The following is a 26,880-nucleotide window of genomic DNA, read 5'->3' as shown; positions in this document are numbered from 1 at the left end:
CTGCCAGAGGGACAAGGACTACAAGTCTCGGCTGCCCCTGCGCGGCTGGCCCGGTCACGTGTCAGGGGGCCGACCGGGTGTGCGTGCCGCCGTTGATCCAGTGCTGCAGTGAGGAGGTGGTTCTCGCTTGTGTCGTGTGTGTATGTGTGTATGTGTGTGAGTGTGAGTGAGAGAGCGAGTGAGTGAGTGTGTGAGTGAGTGTGTGGGGCCATTCGGCTTGTTGTTGTCGGTGACTTCCCCCTCCCCTCCGCCCCTCCCCCTCCCCGCCGCCGCTGCAGTGGCCGCTCCCTGGGCCGTAGGAAATGAGCGATAACGATGACATCGAGGTGGAGAGCGACGTGAGTCCTGGGGCTTGCTTCCCGTGCGGGTTGTCAGGCCGGGGCAGCGGCCGGGGTTCTCAGCCGGGCGACGGCGGGAGGGGGCCGGGCGGCCGCCGCCTCCTCCTTCCCCCAGGGCTGGGACCGCCAGCGACGCGGTCCGTGCTTGCTCCCCTCTGGGGTCCTGGCTGGGGCGGCCTCCTGGGGCTGGAGGTGGGATGCAGACGCACGACCTCCGGGACCCTCATCTCCCGTGGAGGAGGGTGCTGCGGCCCTCCCGCTCCGCCCTGCCCTGCTCAGGATATGGGGACTGGGATGAAGTCCGCCCGGGATCTCATTGTCCGGATTGTTGGAAAAGGGCCGGCGCTTAGAGTTGCCCCTGGGGTCTGCAGTCCCCTCCTCCGGGACCCGCGGATCCTGGGGGTGTGGGAGGACGGAGAGGGCCTGGGAGTGCCCCATGCCCAAGCTGGATCCGAGGGCAGGAAATGTCGCTCCGAACCTCTTCAGGCCGGGGTCGGATCCCGGGAGGAGGGGCGGCGCTCGGGACCCCTACCTGGCTATCGGATCCCGCCTGCTGGGGTAGAGGAGAGGGAGGGGTGTCGGGCTGACTCCCCACCCGCGCTTCCTCCGCCGCCGGCATTTTCTTTCTTACTGGATGAGATGTGTAAAAATAACTTCTATATTTTCTATTTCTTTTCTCTCTTATTTCAGGAAGAGCAACCGAGGTTTCAATCTGCGGTACGTCTCCTACTCTCCATTTCATTTTCATTTCTGTTCAGTTTTAGACCTTTTTGGGTTCAGAGGAAAAGAGCTCACGTTGTTACTTTTAATATTGTAGTAAACTGTTAACAGCTAAAGTGAGGTGGAGGCTTCAAGGGTTGGGGGAGGGGAACTTACAAATCCCATGATTCTCAGGTGGTAAATTCTAGTGAGTAGGTGAGAGGAGCTGTATGCAAAGAAATGAATTTTCGACAGTTTTCAGGTGAGGGATCCAGCTGCCACTATGTAAGTGAGTAATGAAAAGTAAAGCCTGCTGAAGTGAATGATAGTATTATTTCAGGGCAAAGTGGTCAGATTTATGTAGGAACAAATAGATTTTAAAGCATATTTGGTTAGTTGCCTGAAGCTGAAGCCACAGGCAATAATTGTCTTTAACCAAGTCATGTGACTGCTGTAGCCCTATAGAATCTAACACAACATGCACAACATAGTATTCTAATGCAAAAATTGGAAACAGAGTGGAGCTAAAGGTTAAATCATGAAAGTGTCACAGCTTCTGATCTGACTCTCAGTGTCTGAGTTAGATAAAGTAGACTGTTAAATAGTGGCATGCAGAGACAGCTTTGCTGAAAGGTGATGGATGAAACTAGTGTTACCAATAATTTCTCAGCGTTTGATACTAATATTCTCAGTAGACAGTTCGGTGGATTTAAATAGATATCGATCTTTTGTCTGTAGTCTGAGGCAGTAATGTGGGTATAGATTAGAGAAAAAAAAGAAATTAGAGGAAAAGAAACAAGTATGCCAGAGTTGGGAGCAGTAAGAAAGTTATATAGAGTGGGATGGTATATTCATTTGCCTATGAGGCTGAGCAGTGAACTAGTCAGTGAGGACTGGGATGAAGAGCGTGAGCCACTTCTGAAAAGGCAGCCACCACTCAGCTCCATGGTTTGGTGGGCGGAATAGGAGTGAGGGCTCAGTGTGTGCCAAGTCTTTTGTTTTTTTTCCTGTACTGTGGATTGAACTCAGGGCTCTGCACAAGCTAGGCAAGGACTGTACCATCAAGCTGACCCCTGGTACATTTTTCTAATGTTTAAAATGGTATATGGAACAAGTGTTTGGTGGCTTGTTAGAGTTTGCAAGATGCCACATGGATACCTCTGGTATAAGAAGTTAATCATTGAGTAAAGGCAAGCACAGTTACATTGTATCTTCATTAGAGCAATCAGATTGTCCAAGCAAATAGGCATTAAGGAAAATTTTATTTATTGAGAGCTGATACTTCTTTTTTTCTGGTACTGGGGATTGAACTCGGGACCTTGTGCTTTCGAGGCAGGCGGCGGAACCACTGAGCTAAATCCCCAGTCCGAGAGCTGATATTTCTGTAAAGTCCAAGGATGTAGTTGCTCCAAGATTTTAGAGATTGTCTTTTGGCAATAGTTACTAAAAAATAATTTGTTTTGCTTCATTTCTTTCTGAAGTATTGTCACATACTTCATAGTTATGTATATATTTGAAAATTGCAGTCCTTTGTTTCTTTTACTATTATTCTTAATGTTTGGGGCCCACTCTATTTTTTATTTATTTATTTATTTTTTATTTATTTATTTATTTTTTTGCTCCAGGCATCCAGTTGTAAAATTTGCTCCCCTCTCCTAGGTTTGATTAGGGTAAAGATTGCTAAGACTTTTCTTTGTAGAACTATTCCTTTTTGAGACAGGGTCTCATTGAGTTGCCCAGGCACTTGGCTTGAACTTGTTAACCTCCTTCTTCAGCTTCTCTGAGTGCTGGGATTATAAGGGTGAACCTCCACAAGCCAGAGTCATTTCTTTCCATTGGAATTATATTGACTTTCCAAGGAGAGAGAAGTTTTAGCTCATAGTTCTTGAAAGTTTTCTGCCTTTCAAAATACTCATCCAGAGATCCGCGTGTGGTGACACATACCTGTACTTCCAGTGCTTGGAAGGCTGAGGCAGGAGGATTGCCACCTGCACTACATAGCAAGACTGTGGCAAAAACAACAAAATATATATATATTTTTTCATCCACATGGGTTTGATATAAATTCATTTACTAAATTATTAAAATATTTTCACTCTTCTAGAATACTAATCTTGTCTAGGTGTTTTTAGTTTGCTGTAAAGGCACGTAAGATTTTTTTCCTTTTATTTTGGGAAGTAGACAAGGAAAGGTTTGACTGTTATTTTGTTTTGTTTTTTATTCTAGGGATTGAATTTAGGGCCTCAAGACTTTTTGATACATCTCCTTGTTAAGACTTAATTTCTGAAAGAAAAAAAAGACTTAATTTCTGTCACCAGATTATCATAGAAGTATGGAGAGGAAAAGTGGATGTGTTATAGACAAATTTTACAGTATATCAAGCAATTATTATGAATGGATAGGGTAAAAAGGATTCCAATTTTTTTTCTGAGATTTAGTATAGAAAAAATATATATATACATATATATATACACACACATTTTTCCCCCATCTTAATACTGGAATTAAACCTATGATCTTGACACTGAGCTGTATCCCAGCTTTTTTTTTTTTTTGATACAGGTCTTACTAAGTCTCTCAATTGCCCAGGCTGGGCTCAAACTTGTGATCCTGCTGCCTCCACCTCCCAGAGTGCTGGAATTATAGGTGTGCACCACCACACCTGACATCTTTTAAATTTTGAGGGGAAACTCATCTTGTTTTGCTTAAGGTAAAAGCATTCAGGAGAAAAAGATGCGGGGAATGAACAGCCAGATATTTAGGACTACAGAAGAACTTTTTAAAAGTTATTTGGGAAATGTGAGTCCTATAAGAAGAGAGACATTCATTCATGTTTTATAATGTCACTACAATATGTAGACCGTACTCCATTAAAAATGCAATATACTCAGCAGAAACAGAGTTGAAAAGTGAAGTTAGCCGTTAACAGAAAGTGAAACTGATTTGACGAATGTTTCTGTTTCCCCAGTACAAATGGAAAACAGCTTCTTCAGTAACTAGTGAGCTTTAGTAAAGGAGGAAACCCTGAACTATTCAGTACATCCCAGAATCCTACTGATGTTAGCTTATGTTTACTATTTTTGGAGAGAAAAGATTGAATTTTAACGATAAATTTCTGGGACAGGTATATTTTGTACAAGAAGTTCCTTTTGCTTGCTTTTTGGGGGAAAGAGTAAAAGCCTATGAGAAATGAGGGATTAGCGTGCTAATCAGGAAATCCACGGCCTTCTCTGTGGTCCTTCATGTCAGCTGAAAATGGTGCCGTTACAGAGCACCAGTTAGGGGTGGGGAAACAAATTTGTGAAGTTCACTTCTGGACCTTTCTGGGCTCTTTGTTTTTTCAGAAATGGCAGTGTATTCAGAAAGGAATGAGTTTGTTTGTCTCTGAGATTAGAATTTACTGTACTCAGAAAATTATTGTCTATTTTACCTGGAATCAGTTGCCTGGCAAACGCATGAACTTGGTCTCTGCTTAGTGTTGACAGTGATGACAGAAATTTCAGGGTTAGTTTCTGAGCATGCTTGTTTGAGTAAAAGGTGTTTTTATGTTTAAAAGTCTTTATCAAGGTGCTAGTAGTGGTGAAAGAGTTGATCAATGAAGCTAATTTGCTTTTCAGGTTAAATTTCCTGACCAAGTTACCCTTCCTTTTAAGTGGCTATAATATGATGTCATATTTAGATATTAATGTTCCTTCCCAAGTTGTTCTTGGCACTGAAAGATAGGAAAAGCCCCAGAAACAAACGTATTCATTAGGTGACAGAATTACATACCAGGCTATGTGCTTCAAGCAGGAGAGATGTTGGGAAATTGAAATTGTTGTCTTCCTGTTAGGGATCTTATGGCGTAGTCTCGTCCCAGTTGGCCATTATTTCACGTGAATTAAAGTGAATATTTTAAGTTGCTTACAGATTCACTTTTCTTTACTCTATCTGGTTCTTATCTATCAGAAAGAATAGATATTTTCAGATAGGATTTTGAGGCTTTGTATTTTTGGTGCCTTTAGTGTTTACTAAGAGTAGCTTAATAATAAGCGACACACTACAGCATCTTCCCTCTTAAAGGCAAACTTTTTGGTTTTTTTTTTGGTCCCGTGTCGGGATTGAACCCGAGGGCTTTGCACATGTTAGACACACTCATTTTTTTTTTTCCCCCATAATGGGGATTGAACTCAGGACCTTGAGCTTGCAGGGCAGATGGGGGCGCCACTTAGCTAAATCCCTGGCCGACACCCTCTTTTTTTGGTCTTTTGAGACAGGGTCTCACTATGTGATTCTGGCTGGCCTTAAACTTGCACCATCCTCCTGCCTCAGACTGCGTAGTAGTTGGGATTATAGGCGTGTACCACCAGACCCAGCATAACCATTAAATTTTGTAAGGGCAGTAAATAGTGGGCAACACAAGTTCCTGTATGCTGAGGATTTTCCATATTGAAATTGAGGAGCTTCCCCATTTAGGAGGGATTAATACCTTGCAACCATGGGCATCATTGAATAATGAAGCATTTTATTTCCCCATGCCGTTTACCCACAATTTGCAGAAAAGTCAGGTGACATGTAATGCCTTCAACAAAGGTGCATTTTTCTGTTCAATGAGTTTGAAAGGAAATAATTTTAAGAGATTGCCTTTGGTTCTGAACAGAACTCTAACTTCAGTGGCCTACTGCCAGTTTAATAACTTACTGGACAACAAAATAATATTTGCCTTCATGTAGCCACACTCAAGGTACACATACTTGTGAGTGTCAGAGATGGACAAATTGTAAGTGAAGATTTTTATTTTGCTGCCAGTATGGAATGTTTGGTAGAAATAGGCCAAGTGAAAAAAAACTTGGCAGAGATATCAAAGCTGGAAGCCATTTGGTGCTGTAGTTCTGGTGAGTGTCGATAGGCCACTCTTTGGTATCACATAGCTCCTTAGTATTTCTGGTTTGTTTGGTTGGGTTTGGTTTTGTTTTGTTTTTGTGATGGGTCTTGCTTTGTAGTCCAGGTTTGCCTTGAACTCACTATGGAGCCCAGGCTTCCTTCGAACTCCTGGCAATCCTCTTGCCTCAGCCACGGGCATGCAACACCATACCAACTAGCTCCTTAGTATTTCTGTTATTCTGGGATGCCCTAAAGCAGTGATGTGGAACCTTTCAGAGCTTTCAGTGAAATAAACAGTCCTTTGCAGGGGTAGGTGGGGCATGCCATAGATTCACCACCACTGACAAGGGTTTCTGGCAGAAACTTCAAATTCATTGTACTTGAAGAACAAGCAGCCTCTAGCCACTGTTCCTAGAGGACTTGTAGGGGAGCCACTTGGGCCTGCTGAATAGCCCAAGAAGACCCCTGTTATCTCCTAGAACTATGCCTAATAAATTTAACAAGCATGCTTTGGGTACCTTCGTGTTCATTATCAGATATCCCAGTACAGGTAAGAGAAAGCTTGCTTATTTGAGTTTTAGTTGTTCAAGATCCAATTATTTTGACTCTAAAAAAAGTTTTGAGTTTGTGGGAGGACCTTAGATATTTTATATAGTTGTCTCTACCCAGTTTTTCTCACCTTAGATCACTCGGTGTTTTGGTAAAGGGTTGCCAGTGAGAGAAGGTGGTGAATAGGGTAGTGACAAGCCTGCCAACCAGGCCTCTGGTTGTTGGAAGTAGGAGGTATCAGACTGGCCTGATCTGTGGTTTGAAGATAATTCCCCAAAGAGAATACTTAGACTTGTTAAAGGGTTTTCCATTTTTTTGTGTGCTTGTTCAAGCCACTAGCAATATAATTTAATTCAGAGTTACCTGGAGTTAAGTCATGTTCTGCATGTTTTTGACTTGTTCTTACAGATGCAGCTTGAGAACCAGAAGAAAGGCATCCTTGCCATTGTTTCAGGGGGCATTAAAATGGACTCCAGTTAGGTGTAAGCTCAGGTGGACATGGCAACAGGGATTGGCCTAAGAGTCCACTCTTCTGCTAGTTAAATTGGGCCTGGAACTACCACAGAAATTCCATCCACTATTTTGAGACTGACAGTCCCAGCCCAGGTTTTCCACCAGGCAGTGGACTGCTGCCTTTCCTTCTTGAGCCAACTTCTCAAACTTGGCTGCTCCCCAGATGAGAAGCTAAGATTTCTGCTGATGGTCTCCAGCCAAGTTCACTTACAATCCTCTAACCAAAAGACTTACCCGTTTAGTCCCTTCAGGACTCAGTGAATGGGAGGGGGCTGGTGCATTGTGGGCATGTTTTGGTGTCAGATTGTGCTTAGCTCCATGCCTGTAGGGCAGGACCACGTGAAACCAAGTCCAACTTGATTCTAGCCATTTGAGATTTGTGGGGCTCTCCTAGATTAAAAAAAAAAGAATTTTATCTGTATTATCGGGAAGGATTGTGGTTAACTCTGGTGTCACTGCTTCTGTGCACAGCTCTTAAGCTGGGAGGAGAGCCAGGAATCAGGGTGATTTAGTGGATAGGAGTATCATGGACTGCTGCTGGAGACCAAAGTTGGATGATTAATTTGCATGTAAATAGACAGTTTTAGAAAGTATATAGCAGACACTGGAGAGACAGATACAGGCCAAGTGTCAGCCTTTAGCCTTCTAAGCTCCTTAGGTATAGTCCCAGCCCTACTTATGTTTATATAGATGACAGCATGGAGCTGTAAGTTAGAAAAGAGTAAGCACTTAAAATATGTTTAGCTTCTTAAAGCTATTTCATACTGCTATTAGAAGACATGTACAGTTTTTTTGCTGTATGTTGTAATGTTACCTTCAACAAGTTTATGATGGGGCTGTAATCAGTATGTCTCAAGCCAGATGGCTTGAATCACTGGTACTACATGAATGACTATCCCATTGGGTGTCTTTTTATTAATTGTATTAGTAACAAGACCAATAGAGGTGATTAGATCCATTTGTACCACCAGTGGTACAAGCTGCTGATGGGACAGTCAAGCATGTAACCATGTATAAAGTGGTTCAAATTGGGCAGGAATGTGTTATCTTCAGGTTCCAAGCTTGACACCTCTCCAGCCCTATTTCCCCGTATTATTACATCATCAAGATAGTTCAGAAAATAATCATTGTACACTGAATTTGACTTGAGATGGGACAGCTTTAGAGGTATCCTAGCTTCTGTTCCCAAAAGAGTGACATGTTCTGGAGTACCATGGCCATGATGGGAATCGTGTGCCCACTTAGCAAAGCTGTAGATGAGGTGTGTACTTGAAGACCAGGAAGTGACTAGAATGATACAGCTGTTTCTAGCCTGCTCTTCCTCTGGAATGACTTGGACTTTAGGATTAGATATGGGAATTTCAAATTGTCTCATTCTCTTGTGTTTTTAGATTTTTGTCTGTATAACTTGTCTAGTACAAGGATTCATTGGAGGCAGTGTTAGTCTTGTGCTAAACCAAGCTATTTGCTCTCATTTGCTTCATCTTTTTAAGATTCCTGGTGTGATGTCTGGGAGGATTGATTAAAGCCACTTTGCTTTGTCATATACAGACTTACTCTTCAGGCTAGTTCACTGCAGCCTGGTGTATGTATTTAAGATAAATTCTCAGTTTATTTTCTCTACTTTCCAGAGTGTAAGTGTGGTGAAGTTCTTCCTTTGGGTTTGTGTTGAATTTAGAGATGTCCTTTTAATGTGAACTGCAGAAGCTTCCTTGTGGCACTGCCCAGCACCGTCTTTGACTGGAAGTGCTGCTGTGCCATTCCTGATTTGTTGGCAGTCTTCACCCTCTTCAGCTGGCTGTTCTTTATGATTCTAATAGGCTAAAGACTTTTGCTTTGGGTATTTATTTATTTATTTATTTATTTATGGTATTTTAAAAACTGCCAAATTAGCCTGGTATGCAGCAGTACCTGAGGGAATATAGTCAGAAGGTTGTGTGGTTGTCAGAAGGCCTGCCATCTAAGAAGTGCCTTTCTCGCTCAGCCTGTGTGAGGGAAAGCCATTTGGAGGGTAGCATCTTGGATCTGCTTTAAAAAACAGAAACTCGTAATGCAGTTGGCATCTCTGTTAGAACTGTCATAATGATCTCAGATTCATGCAACCAGGTTTTCCAGAGGTTTCAGTTTCTCTTAAATGATTTGATGAGAGGATGAAATTAGTGCCTCTTAGCAGGCTTGGAGAAAAGAGTACATCACCAGTGGCTTTTACATGGAGAGAAGCATTGCACTAGTGACTCACCCCTCCTGCTCCTCCCAGTCTCTTACAGTGAGGGTGATCACATCTTAGGAAGAGGCTCAGTGGAGCTTTTTCTAATCAATTCCCAACCACGGACTGGCAGCTGTTACATAATTAAGTTGGGGACACTGATGTTACAGGAGGGTCATGCTTTGTGCCTATGAATAACTTTTGATTTTACTTATGCATGAGCTAGATGCATCGAGCTACTTCGGGTATTCCTGTCGCAAGCCTTGCTCACCCCTTTCTCCCCCTTTAGCAGAGCCTAATTCTGGAGACTCCCACCTGGACAGTCTTTCCAGTCTGCTCAGCAGGGACAGCGCTGACACCACGTCCTTCCAGGCTATACTCCACCCACCTTGGACCAAGCCAAAGGAGTGACATTCCTAATATACACTTTCTCCCTTTCTTCTAGGCTGACAAACGGGCTCATCATAATGCACTGGAACGAAAACGTAGGGACCACATCAAAGACAGCTTTCACAGTTTGCGAGACTCAGTCCCATCACTCCAAGGAGAGAAGGTGAGTTTATGGAGGAAGCCACTTGGCCACTACTGGCTTTGAACTTGTTATGGAGCTTAGCAGGACATTCACCTGTCAGGAAAGAAATACAGTCAGGGGTATTCAGATGGAATGATTCCGTTATTTTTTGATTCTCTGGAATCATCACACAGCTTATTTACTTTTATTTATCCTTGGCAAAAATATGTCAGATGTAATGTAGCTCTTTGTAAGACATTGGTAGGAGAGTTGTTTCAAAATTGCTATACGGAGTATATTAAGACATTGTTATAACTATACACTGTAGTATAGAGCATAGCCCATAGTTAGTTTGGCATCTCACTGAAAATTCCCAAAGTCAGTGATTCCCTAGATCACCATAAGAATTTCTTGTATACAGTCCAGAGTTCAGTACTGACTGTAAATAAAGGCTTCCAGGTATGTCTGTAAACCCATCTGGGCGTCACTTTCCAGCTCTAGCCATTCTTTCCAAGATGTGTAAAGAGCACTTCAAGCATTGGAACAAAATATTTGAGTAAAGAGACAACATTCATAAAAGTAGAAGGAAAAAAATAATCACTCCCTCTCCCTCACCTCTGCACTGGTAGCCTTCACTAGCATTTTCCCCGGGGCGTGGGTGCCAGCTGTTTCCACATTCAAAAAACTGAGTTAAAAAACTGAATGAAAGCTTGTGAGTTAGGCTCATTCCTTGAAATTTGGGGAAAACATCTGTTTGCACAGTTCCATCCTTGACACTGTGTAGCTGGCTACTCTATAACCTTTCAGTGAACTAAGTGGCAAACTGGGAAGAAATGATATATTTTTTTGAGGGTCAGTGACCCGGTGTTTAACAAAACAGCTTTTTTGGGCTGGAGGGAGCGCAGTAGTAGAGTGTCTGCTTAGCGCGTGCAAACCCCGGGTTTGCTCTCCAGAAGCACACACAGAATTATAATAATTTTTAAAAATAGAGAATGAAAAGAAAGAGCTATTTTTTTAGGAACAGTATTTGACATAGGTGTACTTTTGAGTGGCTCCTCTGATTTAACTCTGGTAGGGGTCCTGGGTTTATTTATCCAAAATCAAATTTGGAAACATTATGATTTATTTTGTTTATATTTTGGTAAGTCATGTGCTTTGTACTTTAAGGTGTGGCTTTACATGTGACTAAAGAATGGGGTAGGTCTGACGTTTATGAAAAAAGCTAATGCGTAGTATTTGATTTAATGGTCTTGAACTAAAGTACTTACCTGGAGTAACATGCAAATACCACAAGAAATTTTTATGGCTGGGGAGACTCACCCTTTTAGTCATAGTACACATGTGCAAAAGGTTGTCTTGTGCTTATCTGAGCTATCAACAATCAGTGCTTATGCCTGTACCGTGATATCAGTTAATGTCACTTCCATGAGCTACACAGACAGCAGCTGCCATCTCCTGATCCCACATCTAATCAGGAGTGGTGCCACAGCAGTGGTCTTGGGGGGTTGCTGTGGACCACCTACATTAGAATGACTGCCAGACCACCTTCCTGGAGACAAGCTGGGCACCTATGACCAACAGTCGGGCATTCTTAAGTTTGAAAACACTGTGAAAGAGTTAGGTCACAGGCCACAACTATTCTTCCTGATCTAGCCTATTTTACATTGCCATAACATTCATCCTTAAGTATTTGTAATCTCATTATCCTAAATCCTGTTGTTTTCCTTTAAGAAAGCTGAAGGCAGGGCCAGGGATTTAGCACAGTGGTTCTGCTGCCTGCTCCACAAGCATAAGGACCCAAGTTCAATCCCCGGTACCAAAAAAAAAAGAGAAAGCTGAAGGCTTGAATTTGGTAGCCTTACAAATGGAATAGTTTCATTTGTTGTGGTCTTCTCACTTAGTCCATAATGATTCCTGAGGTCTGTTACATGCTCGGCACTGTCCTAGATACTGGGCATACGGGGTGGGGGGGTTGTCTCTTATTCTGATGAGGAGGTGATAGAAAATGAGGCGATGAAAATATAGCCAGGCGTGACAGCACACACGACTGTGTGGCTGAGGTTGGAGGTTTACGGTATGGAGCCTCGCCTAAACAACCTAGAGAAATGTTGTCTTAAAAAATAAAAAAAGTGCTGGGGATGTAGCACAGTGTAAAGGCCCTGGGTTCAATCCCCAGTACTGCAAAAGAAGAAAAAAAAAATTTTTTAAGAAAAAATATATATTCACATACTGTGTCAGATAAGAGCTATGAAGGAAAATTAAACTAAGAAGGAAGGGTTCCAGTTTTTAGTTAGGGCATACAGGAAAAGTCGCACTGGCAAGGTGGCATTTGAGCAAAGTCAAAGGAAGCGAAGCAAAGAATAGTGATAAGTGACTCAGGCAGGGGAAAGCAAGTGGAATAGCATACCTGAGGCAGGGACTGGGAATCTTCCTGGGCCAGTGAGGAAATGTGGAGGCCAGAGTAGCTGAAGGAATGAGGGGATGAGAGCAGGAGATACTGTCAGGTCACACTTTCTATCCAGGGGAACTAGATTTGATGGAGCCAATTAGCAAAGCCCCAGTCTGAGAATTTTTTAAATGCCATTGTAATTTCAGAGCCCCGTTCTATATGCCGTTAGCTTTGGTTGAGCCTGACCCCTTCATCATTCTCTGCCAGCAGTTTCACAAGTGAAGTGAGTGTAAAGGAAGCCTTAGTCTCTCAGGCTTGCGTTATAGCTACATGTTGCAGTTTTTTAAAAATGTGGTGTGTGAACCAAAGGAAATTGACTCATTCTTGATCTGGATTGCACTAATTAAGGTGGGGACATTTTGTAAACAGTTAGGAAATGATTATTTTACCATGTGAGTTTTAGGGAGCTTAGCTCAGATTCTTGAAGGGAAAGCCTTTGATTGAATCTTTTCTTTCATTCATGTTCCAATCTCTTTTGATTTGAGCATCTCTGTGTTCCAGGTTGGATCATACGTGTCCTAAGCCTCTTTGTTTTTTAAAGAGAAGTCAATATTGATTGAATTGGATCTTAACCAAGGGTAGAGGATCCTAACTAAGAAAAACAAAAGCAAGAAACTTTTTTTTTTGAGGCAGGGTTTCCCTTTGTAGCCCAGGCTGGCCTGAACTCAAGGCGATCCTCCTGCCTCAGCCTTCCGAGTGCTGGGATTACAGGCGTGTGCCACCATGCTTGGCTAGAAACTTTGAATGTGAGATCCAAACTCTTATTTGTTTGCTATAGTTCTAATATAAATATTAGAAAGAACACTCACTTTTTGCACCTAATGTCTGTATTGCAGTGTAAAGTGAAATCCACACAGCAGGTCTGTGAAGTATACTATAGTATATTTGGATAATCGCTGCTGCTGCTCCTGATGATGGAATTATTAGAGATAAGGAAGCAGCACAAGATCATGGCCCAGTCTGTAGCAAAGTGCACTAGAACTTGGGGCTGTAGCTGCCAAGTTCCATCTTTCCACCACACCACAGACAATGTAAGGATATTTTAAAGAAACCTTAATCTATTCATTATCTTCAGAGCTTCCCCAAGGTAGAGCCATTAATCTTGGCATTATGTCATACTAGGGCCACAATGAAAATACTACAGAGTGGCATATGTAGGTAACCCTGAAGGGAAGGGTTGCGAGTCATTTAAAGTCTGTAAATTCTGAGTCCACATAGCTGCCCTGAGCCCTAGAAAATATCCTTAGAGTTGGTGGTCCATTTGGAATTTGTCTTTGGTCTCAGGGTTAGCAAGTGGACGTTTGAGCTCTGTTGTTTTGAGTTGTTTGTGTCTCTTAAAGTTTTCAGCTGGACATGGAACCTACTGGGAAAGATGAGATTGAAATAGAGCCATCAGGTAGCCAACCAGAGTAATAGAGCCATGGGTAAGATCTACTTTGGTCTGATTTTTTTTAATAGGGAGAGAGTAACAGCAATTATTCTTTGTTTTAAGGGTCTTTAGTTAGTACTAGGGAGTGTTAATGGTTTACTGGCTTTGAGTTCTGTGTTTATGTGGGTGGCAAGACTTGGTGGTCAGCTTGTCAGTTGGCTTTTATCTAGAAGTATAATTCTGTCCACCCCGTAAGTTAGGCCCAGTACCCATGCCAAATCATTTATGTTAACATTAGCAGTAGAGTTATTTTCACCATTGCCATTTGCAGCTAAACAGCAGTTTACAGTGATTTCTCATTTTTAAAGTCTCTTCCTAAATGCCTGTTTGTCATACATATTGCTCTCTTAGAACAGTTGTGCTCTGGATATTTCCCTGTTGTGTAGAAAACAGAATATAAGCCACTTAGAGCCATGTAGAAAATAGAATATAAGCCACAGGTGAATATAAAGAAAAGCAGGATTTCTTCTAGTCAGTGTTGGTCAGATGGTCTGGGCTCTGGTGTAGGACTGTCGAGGGCACTGCTGTGGTCAGTCCCACTGGTACGTGGCAGGCTCTCAGTCCACAGTGGTGAAGATGGGTAACAGCGGCTTGCTCAGCCCTTTGAGGACAAAACAGTAACAGTGAAGTCAGCTCCTGTGTAAGTAAGGTACTCATGATACCTCTAGAGGCTTAAGGACCTAATAGATGGTGTTTACTCTTGAGGGTCTTGCTCTCTTGCTAGGAAAGAGGATTGAACCTAATAATTAGCAATAATAAACATCAAATGGAGGTTAAAATACTGAGTGAATCTTGGTTTCATTTCCATTGAAGTCTGTTTCTACTCACTGATGAATGCTGAAACCAAATAGTTTCCTTAGGTAATGTGATAAGGCCCCTTCCAAATACTGGGGGCAGAACCCAAGGTCTTTACACTGAGCTACATCCCCCGCCCATTTATTTAGTTAGGGTCTTGCTAAGTTGCCAAGGTGGAAGTCCAATTTGGGATCCTCTTGCCTCAGCCTCCCAAGAGTGCTATGATTACAGGTATGTACCACCTGTTCTAGCTAGAATATGATCATTTGTTTTGTTTTGTTTTGTTTTGAGACAGAGTCTCACTATGTAGTCCAGTTCAAGCTGTCCTTGAACTCACTATGTAGCCCAGGCTGGCCTCAAACTCTCAGCAATCCTCCTGCCTTATCCTCCTGAGTGGTGGATTATAGGCTTTCACCACCACGCCCAGCTAGAATGTGATCATTCTTAAGGTCAAAAGCTCTTGTAACATTTAACTAGTATGATTTTACATAGAATTACCATGAAGGCAGGGAACATGTTTCCTGTTATTTTCTTCCTTCAGTGCCTGGCACACTAGGGAGTACAGTGAATATTTATTAAACTGAAGGCAGGAGACTCCTTGCTTACCCTGGCCCCTTTATATTGGGAAATGGTTCCCTCTTGTGGAAGTTCATTCAGCAACACTCTCTATGTCATATCTGGGCTCCTGGAGTGCTTGTCTTTGAAATGAAATATAAATCACAGCCCTCTCCATTTTTTTTTTGCCTTATTACTCAGGTTATTACCTGTCCAAACTCCAATTGCAGCTGTTAGCATCTTCTTAAATTGCTGCTTATAGCTGCTAAGTCTTCCTTATGCTGCAGGTTCTACAACTGTATTTATTTCATTCCTTATAAACTGTATGCGTGTCTTGCCAAAAATTTCCAAGGGCTTTTCATTGCCCAAATTCCTTGTTCTCTAAGGAACCCATCTTAGCTTCGCATTTTTTCTTCTCTCCTATAGTTAATTATGGAAGGCTCTTTGCCTCCCTGATCTCCCAGAAATGTTGTTTTCTGAGTTCTGTCCTCAAGATCCAACTCTGACCTTGTCGCCTAGATGTAGCTGGGTCTCAAATTGAAGAGAGCCACTCAAGGCCCCTGTCCTGGGCACTTCCTCCTGCCTTTTCTCCCCTTCTCCCCACTGGCCTCCACCTTCTCTCTCAAGGCTCATTTCAGACACTTCCCTCCAGTACAAGCATAATCCCTTTAGTCCTTTGTGGACCTTCTGTACCTTATCGCTTAATGGAAGGTGATTTTTCCAGAAGGCAGAAACTTCTTAATCATCCTCCTCCCAGGAGGACCAGACAGGAAGGAGACTGTACTTAATCTCTTTTGCATCTTGGGAATTTGGAAGGGTACAGATTGATTACTGGGCCTTCCCTTTAGCATTTCTTTTTTTCTATTGTCCAAGAACAGAGTTGTATAAACTCCAGAAAATGGGAAGAAAAGAACATAAGTTCCCCTTGTCTGTTCCTTTAACACAGGTACAACCTCCCCTTGTCCTAAAATCCTTTGACAAGCATGGCCCAGTAGAAATTTAATGTGGCCATAGTGCATTTTACATAGTTTAGGTTTTTAAAAAATTTTATCCCATTCCTCCAAGTCCCCTCTCCCTATGTACAAAAGCTTTGTTTCCATTTTTTTCCTTCTATTTTCATGTCACTTCTTTCTTTTTTCCCTCTAGTTTAGTTTGAATACAATTAAACTTTCTACAAGATAGTAAAAAATTAAAAGTAACAGGTGAAATTAATTTTAATAGTAATTAAATATTAAAAAGTAAATATAACTTCAATTTGAAATTACTTTCTTGGCATTAAGTCTTAATAACCTGGTTTGAAGCTGGGTGTGGTGGCACATACCTGTGATAACCAGCATTTGGGAAGCTGAGGCAAGAGGATCTCAAGTTTCAGGCTAGCCTGAACTGCATGGCAAGACCCTGTCTCAAAAAACAAATAAAACCTTTCGTGTATTACATACTTAGAGCACATCTCAGCTCGGAATAATCACGTTTCAAATGCTTGTTAGTAGGCCTGTAATCCCAGTACTTGGGAAGCTGGGGCAGGAGGAGTGCCATGAGTTTGAGGCCAACCTGGACTACATAGTGAGACCCTGTCTCAACCCCCAAAAAATTTTTTTTAAATTAAGTGCTGATCTGGGGATTTAGCTCAGTGGTGCTACTGCCTGCCTCGAAAGTGCAAGGTCCTGAGTTTGATCCCCAGTTCTAAAAAGAAAAACTCAAGTGCTTATTAGTCACATAGCTAGTACATATTGCAGTCGTAAGAAACAGTCTCCCACTTAACCTTCCACTTCAGTGGGACTGAAATTGAGCACCACCTTAAAGTGGATGGTGAAACAAAATTTGCCTCTTTTTTCTCCAAAAAAGCTACTGTTAATATTTAACCCATGGAATTATTGATAGTCTAAGAGGCAAGGAAATGTGATATTATCGTTTCAGTTACTCCTTTTGGTCTCTTCATATGCACACTTTCCATAGCTTTCTGCTTTTACATGGTATCATGCTTTTTTCCCAAGCAGCGTAGCTTTTGGGTTTTTTGGGGGGTGGGGGGGTTGAGACAGGGTCTCATCATGTAGTTCAGGCTGCCCTTGAACTCACTGTGTAGCCTAGGCTGGGCTCTAACCTGTGGCACTCCTCCTGCTGCAACCTCCCAAGTGCTAGGATTATAGGTGTGCACCACCATGCCTGGCTCCAAATAGTGTAGCATTTATATTTAGTTAATTAGGCTGTTTTTGTTGATGGCTTTGGGTTGTGTCCAAATTTAAATTTTATAAATAATGTAATTATGAACATCGTGCTGCATGGGCTATTTCCATAGACAGGAATCCCAGGAGCTGGATCTGGGTCAAGGGTATAAGCATCTGGCTTTTTGCTGTATATTGATTGCTAAAATGCTTTTCAGGAGGATTATTTTCATACCCTCGTTCTTTCATTTCTTTCTCAAGCAAATTCTCAAGACAGTCATTTGGTAGTGTTTTGAGAGTCCAATTTTCACCATAACTGAGGTTTTGTTTTTTAGGGGGCGACTAATGTAATAGGCAAAAGAGGCCGGGGATTTAGCTCAGTGGTTTCATCACCTGCTGCGCAAGTGCAAGGACCTGAGTTCGATCCCCAGTACAAAAAAAAAAAAAAAAGAAAGTATAGGTAGTGTAATCATACAATTTTGGGCTGGAGATTTAGCTCAGTGGTTCCGGCACCTGCCTCACAAGCGCCAAGGTCCTGTGTTTGATCCCTGGTACAAAAAAAAAAAAAAAAAGTATAGGTAGTGTAATCATATAATTTTGGGCTGGGGATTTAGCTCAGTGGTTCCGGCACCTGCCTCACAAGCACCAAGGTCCTGTGTTTGATCCCTGGTACAAAAAAAAAAAAGCTATTAATTGCAAAAGATAGTCATTGCTCTTGTATTTTATTATTCGTGAGAAGTGCTTTTTCATGTTTAATAGTTCTCTCTCTTTGGAGGACTGTGTGCTCCCGTCCTGCACCATCACAGTTTGATGGCGAAGTGCCATACCTTTGTTTCAGGCTGCAAGAAAAAAATAACAAGGTTTCATGTGGCACGGATTTGCATATTGTAATCTCAGCACTCTGGGAGGCTAAGGCAGGAGGATCATAAATTCAAGCCCAGCATGGACAACTTAGGAAGGCCTTGTCCCAAAATAAAAAGGGTCAGTAGAATGGTCTTGCATCTGGGACTGGTGGGCCTGTAAGTAGAAAGCATTCAAGGGGCCTCATCACTTTCCGGCCTCTCTGGTTGGCATTGATGAGAGTCCATTTTTTAATGAGCTAGTTTAACAGGGACCCAAATTTATTGTGTAAATTTGTTAACTTCTGTTTTCAGAAGGTGGTTTATTTTTGTCCACCCCACTGCTTGTGTATGTTAGTATACATAAAAGCTTATGTAGGTTTCACAAAATAAAAAATAGTTTATTTTTTTAAAAAATAACTAGTACAGCCAGGCATGGTGATGTACGCCTGTAAGCCTAGCACTCAGGAGGCTGAGGCAGGAGGATCACCGTTGAGTTTAAGGCCAGCCTGGGCTACATAGTTCAAGACCAGCCTGAATTGCATAGGGAGACCCTGTCTCAAAAGAAAAAAAAAAAAACTAGGGCAAAGTAGAACATGAACTGGTGAGTCAGCCAGTTCTTTTTCCATTCCTCCAGATGTGGCATTTTTGTTCTTGGGGGAGTGAGGCACCTGAAAGGTCAGTCCAGTAGGACCCGTTTTTTGACAGTAAAGGGAAAATGATCAGTGTAGCTAAGGTCATTTTTTCTCAGTCAGCATTGGTTCCTCGGAGGAGAGTGGTGTTCCTTGTGTTAGCTATGAGTACTTTTCTGCTTCACCTCTCCCCACCCTCCCCTACAACCTGCCTTTCTACTGAAACCCAGACCTCTATAACAACTCCACAAATGTGTAGCCCTCTTGCCTTGTAAATGAAAACTTCTGAGAACCACTGCCTTAAGTGTAGAACTTAATAACCTTGGACTTGATCCTAAGCATTAGTGTTAATGACTTCAGTCATGATTTGGGGTTTTAAAAGTTTCTAATTAGGCAAGGTATAGTGGTGTAATCCCAGCACTCGGGAGGCTGAGGCAGGAGGATTGCTGCAAGTTTGAAGCCAGCCTGGGCTACATAGCGAGGGCTTGTCTCAAAAAAAAATTTCTAATTAGAATTGAACTCTGTCAAGTTGGGGCCTTTTGTAAAATTCTTGCTCTGACTCTGGGCAGTTTGAAGCTGTGTGCTGAGAAAATGGGGCTTCCAGAGGGTGGGCCAACCCAGTCTAAACAGCCATTACCGGGTGAAGGGGCAGGGACCTGCAGGCCCCACTGCTGCACCCTGAGTCTCCACTAAAGATTTGTTTTTGCTCTCCTGGCTGCCAAGAGGCCACAAAGCTGGCAGTACTGTGGGGGCCGATGTTTCCTTTCTCACCCCCAGGTTGGGTCAGTCCTCTGATTATCGAGCATCTTCAGGCTTTTCCTCTCCACCTGTTTTCTTTGCTAGGAGCCTGTTTGGTTCTCACTGGTCTTTACAAGGAAAAAGAAGGAAAAACAATCTTCCTTTAGTGCTGTTATTATTACAAGCTCCTGTTTTTACTTCTTTTCAGCCAGATTCTAAAGCCAGTCTGTGACATTGCTTTACTGTGGGCTCATCCTACACCTGGGGAGCAAGTTTACCATGGGCTCCTCTCTCATTCCTCCAAGGAAAGCTCTACACTAATGTTTTCATTGACACCATTCAAGGCAAATAAATCTTTGACTTTCTCGAGTCCTTTTCCTCCTCACACTTTCCCCTCCATGACAACACTGTCCCTGCAATTCTGTTGATTTGGTGTTTGATTTTGACAAATGTCATAGTTTAATAAAATTCCATCATGGTTCACCACTGTGGATGATTATGATCCCTTCTGTTGATCTTTTTATATTGGTTCTATAGCCACCTTATGTTCCCAAAATATGGGTATCCTGGAGGTCTGGGTTCAAATTCTACTCTACTTTCACTAGTCACAAAACACTGAGTTAGTTATAGCTCTGAGCCTCAGTTTTCTCATTTTTAAAATAGAGAAAATAATACCGGGAAGGTTGTACGAGGATGTGTGGCCTTTAGTAAGTACTCAATGAAGTCTTAGTTACTGCCACTATTGTATCTTGTTTTTTCCCCCCTGTGGTACTGGGGATTAAACCCAAGACTTCACACATAGCACACAACCACTGAGCTATATCCTCAGCCCTTCTTTATGGTTTTGAAAATTTTTGAGATAGGGTCTCACTAAATTGTTGAGTCGGAACTTGAACTTGTGATCTTCCTGCCTAGGCCTCCTGAATAGCTGGGATTACAGGTATGCATAGCAACACCCGACTTCTTCATTTCGGTTGCTATATCCAAGCATAGATTTGGAACAAGATTTGGCAAGGATGCCCAGCAGCCTTTTGTGTGCCTCCCAGACTTGAAAGAGCAGCTTGCCTCTCACTGCATTGGAAGAATCCCAGCTTACAGTCCTAGCTTCTGTCCTTAGTCCCTTCAGCCACTGTCCATTCTGTCCCAGGGCTGTGTCCACACTGTCCCACAGAGCCACTCTGCTCAGACAGAATCAGAATCAGTGCCTTCTAACTGTAAAAATGAGCAGGACAAAATCATTTTGGTCCCTACTGAGTACCCTGTCTGATCAGCACACAAATGTGAATATTGTCAGTTGACTTTTTTTTTTTTTTTGGTATGGGGGATTAAACTCAGGACCTTGCTCTTGTGAGGCAGGTGGTGGAACCACTGAGCTAAATCCCCAGCCCTGACTCTTCTGATTGAGAAAAACAAAACAAAAGCCCGGGGCCGCCTCATAGTCCATGCTGTAAATCCCAGGGTTTCTTGCTGGCTTCGTGTTTACTGCACACATATAAACTCATAAAGGCAAGGAGGGGCCTGCCCACACCTTGTCACTGTGACTGGTCACCTGAACCTGTGTGGTTTGGAAAGATGAGAGGAAGAGATTTTAGATTAATGTAGCATTTTCTAGCTTCAACCTTCTGCTTTTCTTTCCTGGACCAGATGCAGATTTTGGAGCATTCTGTATTTCATGCTTTTAAATTTTTTCTCATTGGATTTTAATTCTTGTTTCATGTCTTGGGAAGAACAAAGTTAACTCTGAACCATTCTTTTGAATTTGCTGAGGGGATGGGGCACCTCAAGCAACCTAGGGCAGTACTTCATTAGGGCCTGGAGGAAGAACTGTGCTTAGCATTTTGGGGGACTCCTGTCTGGCCTTAAACCAGTCCAGCCTTCATTGAGAACCTGTGGTTCCCAAGGCATTCTGTTTTGAGCATCTGAATTTTGTTTTTGCAGTACAGGAGTTTAAATTTAGGGTCTCATATATGCTAGGCAAAGGCTCTACCAGTAAGCTACAGCTTCTGTCTCTTTCTCTCTTTCTCTTTTTTATGAGACTGTCTCACCAGGTTACCCAGGCTGGCCTCAAATTTCCAATCCTCCTGCCTCAGTCTCAAGAGTAGCTGGGATTACAAGTGTGTGCCGCTGTGCTTGGCTTATCTGAGACTCGATCTCACTGTGTCATTTGGGCTGCTCTTGAACTTGGGTTTGAGAAATCTTCCAAAGTGTGCACATCTGCACCCAGCCAGAGCACCTGTGGATTTCATGAACATCCAAAAACTACCCTGAAGTATTCGTGGGATCTTTTCCCCTCTTCTGTCTTGTTTTGCTGTGCTCACTGCTCACTTTTCACTGCATGACTTTATGTATGAGAGTCGCCCTGCAGTCTGTTATCCATTAGTGGGTATCACTGAGCATCTGCAAGCATTCTGGTTTCAGAGATTGTGCTTTTCTTCCCTTGTCCCAGGTGCACCCAGGTAGTTAAATAAGACCTTATGTTGCCTTCAGGAAACTATTAGTCAAGAAAAAAACTCTGAAATAAGCAAGTTTAAAGAGAAATCAGGGTGTAACTATGCATAGTAATTGTATCAGTGATGGAGAGAGGGTAAAGTGTAGAGGGCTAGGTGGAGCCTCAGAATTTCATCAGATAAGGAGCAGACACTGAGAGGAATGTGTCTGCCCACCTGGAGCCCAGCAGTGACTATGTGGCACACTCCTTAGTCCCCAGGCTGCCACCTGACCCCACACTGTCGGTCAATTTTAATTCCATCTCCAGTATCCAGAGACGCAGAGTATTTTCATTTGTCCCTCTTAATTCTGGCCCCTTTGCTCTCATTTTATCTCCTAATAACTAGGCCCTAGAAAAGCCCTCCTGCAGAAACGGGAAGTAACATCTGAAGTGCCCTTTGCCTTCCTCTCAGTCCTGCCTACTCACCGGCGGACGTGCAGCTGTCTCTGCCTCACCCCATGGTTTGACTGTGCTGCTTCCCTGCTTAGCATGACCTTTCTGCACAGCCTCCATCCCGGCCTGAGGCAGGGTGTGTGGTTTCACATGAGAGTGTGTGTGTGTGTGTGTGTGAGAGGCAGCACCAAGGCCAGTGCCTGGCACACTGTAGAGTTGCCCAGCCAGAAGCCAGCTTTCTCGTGGCCTTCATCATCTGTGCTGGTCAGGTTATACTTGTTCATGCTGCCTGTGATTTGTCAGTGTATGAATAATATTTAAACTTCTGGGCAAAGAATCCGTGACTAATACATTTCCCCACCACATCAGCCCAGTACCTTGCACATGATTCCCACCTGATAAATGATTGAATATGAATGATTTCTTTTTAAGGAGATTACCTTAAAAGGTACCATGAGAGGAAAGCTTGGACATTCTAGTACTTTCAAGGATTGGTGAATCAATTCAGGCCTTGCACGCCTCTCTTGTTCCCAGCTTGCCCTAAGATGTATGAATTGAAATTTTTAGGATTTAAAAAAAAAGATTAGTTTTACTAGCCTGAGTGTGGATGTTTTTTTGCCTCCCTGCTCCCCACCACCACCACCACCATGTTGTGTTCTGGTTAAAACCACCAAGTTGTAATAGAAAACCGTCGAGAACTACCCTCCTCTGAGTAAGAAGTTTGCCCGCTGCTCAGGAGCCCCCGTGGCATACTTACCATACTTTAGCCTGCAGCTTTTCTTGGCCTTGCACTATTCTCTCAATTTGGCTGGCTGGCTGGCTACCTGGCAGTAAGTAACCCTGGTGTGCGTACAGTCTGGAGGGAATCTCCCAGACAAGTTTGACTTCCAGTTATACGATACCTTGACATCCATTTTATTGGCTTATTAACTCGTTCCTCTGACAGGGCAGTGCCCAGGCTGCTGGTGGCCATTGTGGAGGAGGTGTGGTTCTTTTGTGAGGTGGCTCAATCTCATGCCCTTCCTGTGTTGACATCAAGCACTAGCAGATTTCAGCAAAGCCTCTTTAGCCAGGAAGGCGGAACAGTGATGTAGCAGCACGGTTCCGTTGGGAAGATTTGACAGGTGTAGTATGCAGACATTGATGCACAACTCCATGCCCTCTCTCATCCCAACCCAGCTCAGTCAAGATCTCATACTTGTCATTCTGGGCCAGCAGCCTGTAGCCAGGCCATAGCAGAGAGTGACTGGCTCGAGCTTTCATTTAAGTAGTATTTTGATGTTTTCAGACACAGCCAAGCTGAAGACTTTCAGACAACCTAAAGAACCAGGGGGGATGGGAGGAGGACGAGTTCGGGAATCAAACAGTCCCAAGTCTGAGCCCAGGCTCTGCCACTGTAGCTGGTGGTTTTGAATGAGCCAGTGCACTTCTCTGAGCCATGGCTCCTGGTGGCACTTCTGAGGCTGTGTGTGTGAGGCAAGCTCTGCGAAGCACGTGGCCCTTTGTCTGGCACAAAGAAGGCTGTGACTGGCCGTGACTTTCCTGGGCCTGTTCCCACCTTGCCCTCCTGTTGCCAGCCCCCTGTGCTGTTGCTTCAGAAAGGCATGGTTCCCTCACTGCCGGAACTCGGTCTTTATTTTGTCCCCTGTGCTTTTTCTCATATTGCAACAGGCATCCCGGGCTCAAATCCTAGACAAAGCCACAGAATATATCCAGTACATGCGAAGGAAAAACCACACACACCAGCAAGACATCGATGACCTCAAGCGGCAGAATGCTCTTCTGGAGCAGCAAGGTGAGCATCTGAGCTTGTGGGGCAGCTGGCCCTGCCGTTCTCCTGCCGGGCCCAGGCTTCACACCTGGCCCTGCAGTCAGCCGCTCCTGGAGCAAGCTCGAACAGCAGCCTCACCACATCCCAGGCCTGCACAGTTGGTGTTAGAGCTGAGCCAAGAAAGGACCCGAGCCGCCCGTGAGGAGACAGTGAGGCCAGGGCCTTGGACAGATGGAGGCTTCTATCTTTTCTGGCCTGCTCTCTCCTTTTCTTGGGGCTCAGGTGCTCTGCCTGCAGTAGGCGTCACACCTGGCATCAGGTATCTAAAAAGAGCCTTGAGGTCCTGGGAGTGGAATTTGCTGTGTAAGAACCAGACTCCGGGAGTTCAGGGACAGTGAGCCCTCCCCGTTGGCAGTGGTAGTCCAATCAGGGCAGCCTGTGGGCCAGGCCCCTGCTGTTCTCCAGTGCTCACACCCGCCTTTTCCTACAACCACAGGGGAAAGCGAGAGCTGATCAAGTTCTTTGTTCCTGGGGAATTCACTTCTCTTCCTCCCTCATGGAAGATGCAAGTAAAAGGAAATGCAAGTAACCTCCTGGGTTAGAACACCTCAAATAAAATAAATAAAATGAATGGGTTGACCTTCCAGGCTTGAGCAGAGCTGAACCAAGGGCTGGGCAGTGGGTGGCGTCAGAGGGTTGGTGAATAGGCCGAGTAGCCTGCATGTAAGAGCTCTCTGTCAGAAGGCCCAAGAGTTTTGTGTGTATTGGTGACTTGCTTCCAAGTGTCCAGCTTGCCATTCCAAGTGGATCTTGTACCTGAAAGCTAAGCCAAACATTTTCCTTGGCCGCTCCAATCTTGTGTCATCTTCTCCTGCTATTGTGTGGCCTTCACACCCTGTGGAGCCTAGCATTGCCTGGCCACTTCTCTGTCACTGCACTGCTGAATTCCACAGGGAGCTCGTGCTCGGGACTCTACACATGCTGGGCTTCCGTGGCAAGATGGTGACATCACAGCCTTCTCTTCAGGGTTAGGTGGTGTAACAGAGTGACAGGTGATGTCTGCTGGCCCCCAGGTCCAGCTGGGAGAGGAGGGAGGGAAATGAAGTGTGCAGCCACCAGAAGGGAGTTACTCCTGAGCCGCCTGAGCCGTGGGGGCCGTCACGCAAGCCCTTGGGAAGCACAGGCTGGACCCTGAGCCGCGATGGGTTCCCAGTCGGTAGTAACGTGCTCCCTTGGTTGCCTTTCAGTCCGTGCACTGGAGAAAGCGAGGTCGAGTGCCCAACTACAGACCAACTACCCCTCCTCAGACAGCAGCCTCTACACCAACGCCAAGGGCAGCACCATCTCTGCCTTCGATGGGGGCTCAGACTCCAGCTCGGAGTCGGAGCCGGAAGAGCCCCAGAGCAGGAAGAAACTCCGGATGGAGGCCAGCTAAGCTGCGTGGGGCAGGCCAGCAATAAGAACTGTCTCTTCGTCGTCTCCTCTCAGTTCGTTAGAACCCTTGGAACCTTATAAGAGACTCTTTATTTTTTCTTTCTTTTTTTAATTTTTATTTTTATGTAGGCGCTCTTGGACAACAGCTCTTGTTCTTCCCCGTTTTCACTATATTTTTAAATGTATTCCCTTCAGGGATTCCCTGCCCTCACCAGGAATTTTTAAACCAAAACACCCCAACTTGGCAGCTTTTTCTGTGGAGGACAGAAGGCCGGCCGGACCTCCAAGCGCACGGCGCCCTGCCTGCCCACCAGCTCCTCCAGCCCGCCGGGCACGTGCCTGGAGGACCCTGCCCTGGGGCCTCTCCGGGTCCACCTCTCCTTGACAGACTGTGAATCTGTGAACTGCTTTACTTCAAGAAGGCGACTGGTTTGGAGTAATCAGAATTCCCCCTCTCCTTTGGAAGGATTTATCTCTAAAAAGCTATCTATCGCCCCTGTTGAGAGATGGGTCCTCGAAGAAGTGTGAGGTACAAAGGAAAGTAGGGACGGCTTTGCAGAGGACCACGTGACCCTCAGTGTGGACGAGCGGAGGCCACCGAGGAGTGGTGGGGCGGCGGCGAGGGGTGGGAGTAGGGAGCACTGCGTGGGGTAGCGGCTTTGTACGGAGGCCAGTGATGATGTTTTGATATTTATTTCCTGCTACTGAAATTTGAATCTGAGTGAGTATCCCTGTTTCTGATAATGTCAGAATAGCAAAGCGACAGATTCATAAAGTGATGATCAAATCGTGCTTTTCTTTCCGTGTGTATTTCTAAGAAATAGAGCCAACTGATTTTGTAATGTAAATACCAAGAGCAGTTTACCTGGTACTAAGCCCACACCCCAGTGTGGCCCCTCCCCAGCCCTCACCCCACTTTCCTTCTCCTATCCTGGACCCTGTCTCCATCGTGTGATCCCGCCCTGGTTCTAGCTGCGGTCAGCAGATCCCAGCGAAGGGGTATCGTGTGTTTAAGGCCTCATTTCTTTGTCTTTTTCCTACTCCGTTCCTGGCATTTGCTGATTTCTAGTGTATACTCTGTAGTCTCCGTCTGTGTTTGATTCCATTCCATGGAAATAAAAAGTATGTTGTACATACTGCTGAATAATTGTCTTGCAAGTTAAGGCTTCCCCCTTTACTATAAGACTATAAATAAAAACTTATTTTATCCTTTTTGGTGGTGGTGTCTTCTTGCCCCTGCAAAGGTCAAGATGGCTGCAGAAGAGCACTCTGAGAGGAGTGGAGGGTTCTTCCCCGGCCATAATCAGAGCTGCTCCTCCTTTGTTTTGAGGGCCTAGCTCAGCCTGAGAGAAGTGGATAAATGGATGGTGGAAGTTTCTTCAGTGGGAAGAGACTTAGCGTTCTTGCAAGGTAGAGTTACATTTCTAGATCCAGTTCCTGCAAAACAAACGAGCCTTGGGGAAATCAGTGCCCCAGCGTCATGGTTTGGGTTCTCCTGGCAATTGAGTGCACAATG

The 26,880-nt window shown here is 44.1% G+C and overlaps 1 protein-coding gene across 8 annotated transcripts; it reads left to right on the top strand.

The window, feature by feature from the left end:
* Positions 1-25: 25 nt before the first annotated feature.
* Positions 26-26,576, top strand: Max (MYC associated transcriptional regulator X). 8 transcript variants are annotated; one of them, XM_087195282.1, is made up of 6 exons: positions 62-116; positions 279-338; positions 9,614-9,721; positions 23,831-23,954; positions 24,427-24,511; positions 25,178-26,576. In XM_087195282.1, exons 4-6 carry the CDS (start codon positions 23,916-23,918, stop codon positions 25,363-25,365), a joined length of 312 nt encoding a protein of 103 aa, XP_087051408.1. In that variant the 5' UTR covers positions 62-116; positions 279-338; positions 9,614-9,721; positions 23,831-23,915; the 3' UTR covers positions 25,366-26,576. The 8 variants fall into 8 exon arrangements, with proteins under 8 accessions (XP_021103290.1, XP_087051407.1, XP_087051408.1 ...); XM_087195283.1 differs by lacking the exons at positions 62-116; positions 279-338 and adding exons at positions 457-475; positions 1,029-1,055; XM_087195281.1 differs by lacking the exon at positions 25,178-26,576 and adding an exon at positions 1,029-1,055 and having other exon boundaries at positions 32-116; positions 23,831-24,499.
* The last annotated feature ends 304 nt before the right edge of the window (positions 26,577-26,880 follow it).

This window comes from Heterocephalus glaber, unplaced genomic scaffold (genome assembly GCF_053883595.1).
Source record: "Heterocephalus glaber isolate CG9 unplaced genomic scaffold, H.glaber_assembly_v1.0 deba00001608, whole genome shotgun sequence".
In the NCBI taxonomy this organism is placed as follows: domain Eukaryota; kingdom Metazoa; phylum Chordata; class Mammalia; order Rodentia; family Bathyergidae; genus Heterocephalus; species Heterocephalus glaber.
The sequence above is the reverse complement of the archived record's forward strand: the minus strand, read 5'-3'. Positions and strand labels throughout refer to the sequence as shown.

Coding starts and splice junctions, on each gene's coding strand:
- Max (XM_087195281.1), top strand. CDS start 303: ATGAGCGATAACGATGACATCGAGGTGGAGAGCGAC. Junction 1,056..9,613: donor AACCGAGGTTTCAATCTGCG/GTACGTCTCCTA, acceptor CCTTTCTTCTAG/GCTGACAAACGGGCTCATCA. Junction 9,722..23,830: donor CATCACTCCAAGGAGAGAAG/GTGAGTTTATGG, acceptor ATATTGCAACAG/GCATCCCGGGCTCAAATCCT.